Consider the following 9,782-nt stretch of genomic DNA (forward strand, 5'->3'; position numbering starts at 1 on the left):
CTGCCCGCCGCGGGCTGGCCAATCGCGACCCTGCCCTTCCCGGCCTGGCCAATCGCGGCCCCGCCCTTCCCAGCCTGGCCAATCGCGGCCCCGCCCTTCCCAGTCTGGCCAATCGCGGCCCCGCCCTTCCCAGCCTGGCCAATCGCGACCCCGCCCTTCCCAGCCTGGCCAATCGCGGCCCCGCCCTTCCCAGCCTGGCCAATCGCGGCCCCGCCCTTCCCAGCCCGGCCAATCGCGGCCCCGCACTTCCCAGCCTGGCCAATCGCGGCCCCGCCCTCCCCGGGCTGGCCAATCGCGGCGCGGCGTGGTCGCTATGGCGACGCGGGACGCGGCCGGCCCGGCCATGGCTTCCTACCGCCTCGGGGTCCGCGTCGGGAACTGGCTGGAGGACGAGTACGCGCAGCAGGTACCGCCATCGCCGGGCACCGCCATCGCCGGGCACCGCCATCGCCGGGCACCGCCATCGCCCGGCACGGCCATCGCCGGGCACCGCCATCGCCGGGCACCGCCATCGCCGGGCACGGCCATCGCCGGGCACGGCCATCGCCGGGCACCGCCATCGCCCGGCACGGCCATCGCCGGGCACCGCCATCGCCGGGCACCGCCATCGCCGGGCACGGCCATCGCCGGGCACGGCCATCGCCGGGCACCGCCATCGCCCGGCACCGCCATCGCCGGGCACGGCCATCGCCGGGCACCGCCATCGCCGGGCACCGCCATCGCCCGGCACCGCCATCGCCGGGCACCGCCGCCTCCCCCGCTGGGGGCTGCCCCCCGGCTCTCTAAATCCACTTTACACGCGAGACTGTGGGTGCCGGTTAACATATCTCCTCCTCTCTCCTTTGCCAACAGGACCTCCTGAGCGATTTTATCCGTAAGAGAGAGAAAGGACAGCTTTTAGGACAGAGGTTAGCCAGACTTCAAGAGAATATTTTCAAGAAGGTAATTTTTAAAGAGGGTTGTGTCCACCTCCCCATGTCCCCCACAGAGTGGCACAACTAGCTCCTATTATTGGTCTGCATGCACTAAGAATGATACAGAATTTATATACTAAAATACTTCTGATGTTAGGTTGATATAATTCTGTAAAGTACCGTGTAAATTCTAATTTAGGTAGAGCTGTCAGTATCTTCTGATGGATTTGTTCACTTTGGAGACACCGTGTTGCTTATGAACCCAGGCAGCAAATCCTCGGATTTGGGAGGGACCTCGAAGGAGAGGGACCCCAAAATGTGTGGTGATGTGACTCTGGCTGTTGACATGGAAGAAGTGTCCCTGTACTCAGATGAGCCCCTGCAGATCTCACATGGACTTACTGCAGTCAAGAGGGTGGACCCCATAGGTCGAAATGCTTTCTGTATTGTAAGGTCTGCTACTTTATTCTGAGTTGTTTTCAATTATTATTTTAGCTTTAGGTATCTTGCTTTGAGACATATGCAACGAAGTTTGCTAATATACAAAGGACTATGAGTAAATTTAATTTATTTAAGAGTCTTCAGTCATGCATTAAGCTTGATTCTATGCTGCATATTACTCTGATTAATTCCAAGGACCTCTAAATCAGCTTAGGTGTGAAGACAGGATCAAGTTCACTGTATCATTTGGTAAATTCTGCAGCTGTTTTTATTCCAGTTGCAGACAAACCGTGCCCAAATAGCACTAGTATTAATATTCACTCTCCTGCAAGCAGAAATATGTGTCATTGCTTTTGCTTTCCACGAAGTGGACATGGTTCTGTTGTAAAAAACCCAGCATATTCTCTCTCTCAAATATATATTTAATTGCTGCTGTTTGTTGGAGATGAAACAGAACAGGGTTCTGCTCTCTAGTGAAAGGCTCTGCCTTAGGTTAAGATATTTTACCTATTTTAAAAGGTAAACAATACGAAATTTTGTCACAAAGCAACATCTAGCTGCAGATGAAAACAGACAAAATACCTAAACAACAGTAAAACTGATGATTTGAATGTACCTTTATTCCTTTTTACAATTTTAACAGTGTTGATGGAAGTGCAGTGGGTGAACCACTTAGATACGGGCAAAACTTTCTTCTGGGGACAAAAGGAGGGGTTTCTGACAAACTGGTAAGGCAACAAAGTTACAAATGGCAGTGGCAGCATGTACTGGTGATGTGCATTGAATCCCTCTCTAAGAATGGATATATAAGGCTGTACACTGGTGCAACATCTTAGTTCTACAGAACAGGCTCAGAGTCATGCATAGACCAAGATAAGTAATACCTAATTAGAAAGTTTATGCTACTTAACCTGAGTCAGGCGTGCAGGCTGTTATCCAGAATGACTGAATAAAGAAAAGCTAAAAAAGGAAAGAAAAAGAAATCACAATTAGATTGTGAATAATGATAGAATTCTTCAAGGAGATTTTAGGGTTTTTTCACTTTGAACAACTCACTTAGGTATTGGACTTGATCCTCGTGGGTCCCTTCCAACTCAGAATATTCTGTGAAACTACAAAATGAGAAGATTTCCTTTCTTATGAAGATAGTCATGCACTATTCTATCATTCTGAGGAAGCCGATTTCTATTAAATGGTAACATTCTTTCACTCTGCAAATTAAAAGCAAATAAGGCATTACACATACATATGCACTCAAATCACCACAACTTTGAGAAAGTTTTCCTTCTCAACAATCACTTTGGTGAGACAAAAATATTTGGAATGTAAATTCAATTTTAAATTAGTATTCACAAATCTGCATATAGAATAACTACTTAATGAGTTTATCAACAGTATAGAATCTGTTCTATGGGTTTTGCCTGCATAGATTTAGCTGGAAAGACTTGTCTGTCAGGAGCCAAAAGTTCTTTTATTCAAAAATATGTTTCAAAATTACATATCTTGTTTCTTTGACATTAATACTGATCTTAATACATATTTTTATTTACAGTTTTATCTGGCAAGTGACCACAAAACATTTAGAGATTTTGCTAAAAAATCTCGCCTTCAGAAAGTATTTTTGACAGCTGAGCTTTCCTATTTGACTTTCTGGCAAGCAAAGTCCTTGGATCCACAACTGCGTCTTGAACATGAAGGATTTCCAGTTCCTGTAAGAAACTAAAACTGTAGGAAATGTTATGAAAATTTATTGAAACAGTTAGACTACTGAGAAAAAAGTGTTATGTCGATTTTACTCACATATTTCTCTTATGCCAGTTCTGAGCCCTACTTTTAGGAAGGGGGAGAGGGAAGGAACAATCTCTTTAGTTAGGAATCTGCTTATACACATATTTGTTTCTATTGTTCATTTTGAGGTTGACTTGTTCAGTTTTTCTCATCAGAAATTTTCAAAGGTTTACATTATAGTGTTGTGAGGTTGCATTACTTGCCTGTTTTTCAGGCCTTTTGAGACAGTAAATTCAATTTCCAATATTTGAAGATGTGATTAAATAAGAGGTCCTGTACATTAAATGTCTAATAAAATTCTCAAGGCGTCTGAATAAGTGGATGATTTTCCAAATGTTTTAAACCTTTTGTAAATACAGTATTTTCCTGTACCAGATAACTGCTAGGCTTCCTGAAGAGCTGGTGTACAACAGAGTATCACAAATACAATTGTTCCTTCACAACCTTGAACTAAGACTCATTTACATGAATAAGCTCACTAATAAACACAGTCAAAATTAACTAATTGTTAAAGACAGTCTTTTTTCACAGTATTGGTTAAAAAATGTTTGTCAAGTGTCTTCCCTTGCTCTTTTTTTTCCAGGCAGAAACTAAAATTATTATTACTCATTGCTACACCAATCGCAACTTAGCTGTTCCAAGGACCTTCTGTGTGTGGTAAGAGTAACTTACAACTGGCAGGGGTGTGCACAGTGATGGGCCAACAGCAAGAATTACTGTGAGGAGCAAGAGAGGTGGTGTAGGAATGCACTGAGGAAATGGAAAATAATGGAAAATGCCATTCTCCTTTCCCTTATTTTACTTCTTGGCAGCAACATGTGCTGCTGTGTTGCTGCAGACAGTTGGATCAGTCTTAGTTTGGATTTTTTTTTTCATTTTTCATGATCATATCATGCTTTTAGTGTTTTCTAGTTTCTTGGTGGTTCTCCCTTTGAATATCTTGAGCAATGTCAGTTGTTTGGGTTACTTTTGAAGGAAGAACATTATATCCTAAGAAGCGTAAAGAACAAGGGAACTAAATAAAACCACAGTGCATAAAACTCTAGATGCTTATATCCATCTGAATCAATGTCTTAACAAATTGAAGTTAATCTCTCAATTCAGTTAATATACATGCATTAAATTAATATTGATTAGGTACTGCTAAGGAATACACCCATGTTTTCCCTTAACTTCTTAGCAAGACCTGACTGAGTATTTGTGTAAGGTTTTTGAGGATGAAAGGTCTGAAAGTTTGAGGCTGTGTAAGTTATTAAGTAGCCAGAATCCTCCTCAGTCAGAGAGAAGTGGGGATGAGGGCCTAACCAGCTTTTACAAATTGAGTTGGTGTATTAGGGATTTCTTCTGCTGGGGCTCCTTCTAGCTCTGAGGCTAGAAATGTGGCATTTATTTTGGATTTCAAATTCCTAAATTATTCATAGGAAACAAAGTGGGTTATTGTGTTTCTTGTAAGGGTCTGGTATTTGAAAGTGCATGGTGATATTTCTGAGTATACCAAAAGGAAAAAGAGAAAATCTTGAACAATTCACGAGTAATGAAGATTTGCTGAATTTGTATATATGATAATTCTCCTTGCCTATCCCATCTCTTTTGACTTTACAGGTCTTATTTTGGAAGAGAATTTGAAGTCATTTGTCACAATTATCTGGACTCCCACAAAGTTGAAGAAGATAAGAATTACTGGGAGATAATTACAGGAAATCCTGGTCCTGAAGATGGTACAATGCTTGAGAGACCCAAAGCTCTCCCAGAAGGGTATGAGAATAAATTAGTTTCATGAAAAGACAGAGGATATAAAAGCCCAAGACCACAGCCAGGAGAGGCTGATGAGACTGATTATTGTTTCTTTCTGTTTATATTTTAGTTTTAGAGATGTTTATTTTAAAAATGGAAATTAAAGTCTGCCATTAATAATATTGCATAATCTCATTAACTCATCAAGGTTATAATGGGCAAAAAACTCTTAAAATTTGATGAACAACACTTCAAAAACTGCAAATCAGGAAAGGCTCTTTTTCCCATTTTCACATTTACGGATGACAAAAGTTGTCAGAACTCAAGAAACCTAATAGATTCTCATTAAATTACTGGCTCTCAGAGTACATTTAACCAATTTTTCCAAAGCCAAACCAGTGTCACAATTTTTAAAAGGGTGAGATGACAGTTTCCAAAATACTGAAAACCAAACACTGAAAACCAAACATCATGGGATGCCTTGACATTTAAAGTTCATCTGAAAGAAAGTTGGTTGTTGAGTTTGTTCCACCCTCCATCTAGCACAACATTGCCAATTATTAAATCACAAGTGAGACATTTTTATCTTGATATTATCTTCTAATTCATGGATATAAATTGAGTTTTTAATGTTTGTCCATGTATTCTAAACACTTTAATATCAAGTAATCAAGACCTTGAGCACAGTGATACAGACTAGAGACTTACAACAGCCTTTTCCATGTATCACCATGTCCCATTTACCTATCTCGCACAGCATTTTTCAATCCATAGTAATTTCTAACAAGTTTGAGAGTAAGGTAAAATTATCAAAGAAAATTGGGCACCCACAAATTTCATGAAAGTAAATGCCAAATTAAGTCAGCAGCCTGCAGCCTCAGCTAACTGGCATTTGGCATACAGGATCTCAGAGCAGCAGGCAGATCATGCTGCTGTGACATGCAGGTTTGCTTTGAGGGACTGTACTGCAGAGGACAGCTTTACAATCACACTCCTTGTGTGCAAACCTTTACAGACCTATTACAGATGTGCTGTTACAGAGGAAATTATCTTCAGGAACTTCTTTCACTTTTTCCTTTCATTTTCTATGTAAGCATAATTACCATGATGTGTGATGTTTTTCTAGAGGGTCTGTTAATAGTCCAACATTCACAGGTAAAAACTTGCAGATTTTCACAATGGATTGACATAAGTCTGCTTATATTTTGTAGACATTAGAGTTTAGTAGATAAAGTTTTGTAGGCATTTAAGTTTAGGAAGACTTAAACTGCATGAATGCACCGTAGTGTTTCTAATTTGGCCATTGTGGACTTTTACTGGCATTAGATGCAGCTATTTCGACTCTAAGTCTCTTAACTCTGGGTCAAAAATGGGAAACAAGAAGAGGATTTAAACCATTTCTGAAACAAAGCTTCGTGTGAACTCATGCAGGAATGGGGACTGTGTGGGCAGGGTGCCTGGGCTGGCTGATGTTTTGGGTAGGAGTGTTTGTGTGTGAGTGGAAGGAAAGCAATGCACCCTGTACAAAACAAGTTTTGCAAAGACTTAGAGGAAAAACAAAGAGATAAACAGATATGGAAATGAGTAAAAAAATAGGTAATGTTGGAATTTGGTGCTGATTAATTTGGTGTGTTTTGGTCATTTTGTGCTCATTGGAAAGGATTTCTTGAGCTGAAAATAAACAAGATTGAATCAATGTTCCTGATTACATTAGCAGTGTTAAACCCACAGATTTGTGCATAGCTCTTATATCATATATATTTATAATCTAATTTACAATAACAAATACAGATACTTACCTGTTTTGCAAGTTTTTTAATAAGCTGGTTTTTTGCACTTCTTAATATTACATTATTATTATAGTCTACTATAATAATATTATATTATTATATTAATTATATTAATATTGTATTATCTTAATATTATATTGTTATAATTATATTAATATTCTATTATTAATATTATATTCTTCTTATGCCCACACGATGGCAGCACATGTTTCTAAACAGCACAATTCCTACCGTGTCTGTAAAACAGCCTGAGATGTTTAAAGCCAAATGAGTCCCTGAAACAATGCCACAGAAGGAAACTGAGTTAAAACAGACTTGAATTCTAGGCTAGGATATGTCATTAATGTTATATCATGTTTTTGGAAAATAAAGTTAAGCACAAAGGTAGACAGAGCGACGCAGGACATTGTTTATTGCATACAATCAACTTCTTTATATTAATTAGAACATTAAGTCATTTGTAACCAAAGCATAATTAGAGGAACTTAGAAGCTTTCTCTTTCACTTTTTATGTACAGATATGAAACTTGATGTGTGACAAGCAATGCATATTTTTATAGGGGTACTGTTATTTTTTTGCCAATTTACAAAAATTAAAATTATTTCCAGTTTCACAACAGATTGACATAATTCTGATTTGATTCTGTAGGCATTAAACTAGGAAAAATCTGGCTCTGTAGAGTGCACTGTGGGGTTTGTAATTTATCCATTTACATGCTGATAAACACGGGATTTATTATAAAGAATTATGGGATTGAATATTAGTGCAGAATATGAACAATCCTGCTATTGCCAGTTTGAGTCACAATATTTCTGGTGGATAAGGCAATGGAGACCTGAACCACAACCCCAGACTGACATTGTGTTGCTTTTTCTTGTCCTAATACAGCATATCATGAAATATGGGCTGTGATGTTTCCCTCCTTTGCAATGCACTTTGCTTTTTGTAGGTGTATGGCACAATCATGTATTTAAAAAGCTTTCAATGCTTCTTCCAAATTCGACCCAATATGGATAGCTCCACAAAGTACATTGTGGGAAGATGAAACTCACTTTGCCTCCATTCCAGACAGCTCAAAAGCTGTTAGCATGAAGGTGATCCTGAGCTATTGGTCCTTGCTGAGGGCCAGGGGGCATTAGTCCAAATTTAGTGCTGTGTTACAATAGCTTCTCACAGGCCTGAGGCACAGAGAGTGCTCGTATCTGCACGTTTTGCTGTGCAGTTGTGTGTTAGCAGCACAATACTGAAGTAGAGAACTCAGAGTCAGCAAAGAAAAGCTGACTGGTTAACTCACACTTAACACTGGAAAACGAAAATCCACTTTAAATATGCCTTTTTACGTCCCTCTCTTATGCATTCTTCCCCAGCTCATATTTCACATCACATCACTTCTCTGCCATGTTGTCTAGCCCAAATGTACTGATTTACTGTGGTTATAAAGTGCTCTTCTAGCACTCAGCACAAGTTCTTGGCCTCACACCTGATCACATTAGTATCTTCAGAGCTGTTTTTCAGTTCAGTGATTGTCATGAAGTATTGTTTTAGCTCAGACAGCTGATAGAGGAGGAAGCCATACACAGGTTTAATAATGGAATAAAACATCTGAGGGGGAAAAAAGGCACAGAGAACATTACAATAAAATTCTACACATCAGTGGAAGAAAATATCCAAGCACTGGAAAATGTGGTGGAGTTGGCAGGTAAGAGGGTGATTTTGATAACATCTGTGCCCACTCACCCTAAATTAATATTGCATGTCTGTTGTAATTTGAGTGGGGTGGGTGTGAAATGATCTTTTAAAAGCATAGCTGTTGTTTTAGAAACACTTAAGACTTCAGTGTATGAAAACTAAACTAAGGAGGCCACAAAATAAAAAAAAATACAGAGGTGATATGCAAAATACATTAAATACAGGAGGAAATTATGAAATCTCTGTGTCAGTTTGTCAGCTACACTTCTCTTCTAACTATATTCTGCTTTAGGCTTTGTCCCAGGTCCTGTATCCACTCTCTGCCTGACCTGCCTTGTCTCCTTGCCTGTACAGCACAGAGGGACAAGCCTTGCTCTGTCAGCTCCCCACTTCGTGCTGGTTTGACTTTGCCCTGGAAGCTGTAAAAGGGAATCTAATCCTCAACACTCGATTCTCCTGGCAAAAAGGAGCAGTGGGAAAATCTGTCACCTTGCTGGGTGTGTGCTGTGTCAGCAGGGATATGAGCAGCCATAATGATATAAACTGCAGGATTTGCATGATAAATTAACATTACTGACAAGAAGAGGGATAACTTGGCATAAAGACACAGGGACACCCTTCCACTTTGAGGTTTTGGGGGATTGTTTTTGGTCAACACTGTGTGCAGAGGGTATGTAAGGAAACAATTTTTTTTTTTTTTTTTTAACACTGCTGGGCTTGTCCAAGGCAACATTCACTCAACAGAAGAAAATTGTCAGTACGGTGCTAGAAAGTATTGCTACAACTGAGGCACTTTCTCTTGAGAAGTTTCTATATTTTCTGGCAAGGAGGACTCAAAGTACAGCAGAATAGGCACAAACATTTAAAAACGCCTGCTGACATTAATACCCACATTCAGTGATGAAATTAATTCATACACATGAATCTCTGCTTTAAGTTTATACAAGAAGCTCAGAGGGCTAATTTCCCCACATCTGTTGAATGCTGCTTCATACAATACGTCAAAACAAAACTAAACAGACCATCCAGTTAGAGGCCAGCTAGAATATATGTTTCTATAATGCTGGTCTTGTTTTAATTATAGCCTCCTTGGGGGAGGGACCATATCTTCATCTTCATCATTTTTTTCCAAATACAAAGAATTTGTATTTGTATTTTACAGCAGAGAAGCTCAGCAAGTAATAGCATAAAGCTGTTATTAAAAGTGTTTGTATGATGACAAGAAACAAGTAAACCTGGTGTGAATATCCAGAGATATGGGCATATGAAATCTGCACATAAAGTAGTGCCAAGGACCAAACTCTTAGTGTGGGGTATGAAGATTCAGCTGCCCAAGTAATTCTGATGTTAGTAGAAGTTGCTAGGAGAACATCCCACAAACCACAGTGCTGTTCCTGTGGGTCTGACAAACCCACAGAGGGGAAT

General features: G+C 40.1%; 1 protein-coding gene across 1 annotated transcript; it reads left to right on the plus strand.

Moving 5' to 3' along the window:
* The first annotated feature begins 337 nt into the window (after positions 1 to 337).
* Positions 338 to 4,955, plus strand: CFAP161 (cilia and flagella associated protein 161). Its single transcript, XM_068203782.1, has 7 exons — positions 338 to 406; positions 853 to 942; positions 1,114 to 1,367; positions 1,999 to 2,083; positions 2,908 to 3,066; positions 3,727 to 3,800; positions 4,746 to 4,955. The coding sequence occupies exons 1-7, from the start codon at positions 344 to 346 to the stop codon at positions 4,921 to 4,923; spliced, it is 903 nt and encodes a 300-aa protein (XP_068059883.1). The 5' UTR covers positions 338 to 343; the 3' UTR covers positions 4,924 to 4,955.
* Positions 4,956 to 9,782: the final 4,827 nt, after the last annotated feature.

This window comes from Anomalospiza imberbis, chromosome 13 (genome assembly GCF_031753505.1).
Source record: "Anomalospiza imberbis isolate Cuckoo-Finch-1a 21T00152 chromosome 13, ASM3175350v1, whole genome shotgun sequence".
Classification (NCBI taxonomy): domain Eukaryota; kingdom Metazoa; phylum Chordata; class Aves; order Passeriformes; family Viduidae; genus Anomalospiza; species Anomalospiza imberbis.

Coding starts and splice junctions, on each gene's coding strand:
- CFAP161 (XM_068203782.1), top strand. CDS start 344: ATGGCTTCCTACCGCCTCGGGGTCCGCGTCGGGAACTGGCTGGAGGAC. Junction 943..1,113: donor AAGAGAATATTTTCAAGAAG/GTAATTTTTAAA, acceptor ATTCTAATTTAG/GTAGAGCTGTCAGTATCTTC. Junction 1,368..1,998: donor AATGCTTTCTGTATTGTAAG/GTCTGCTACTTT, acceptor CAATTTTAACAG/TGTTGATGGAAGTGCAGTGG.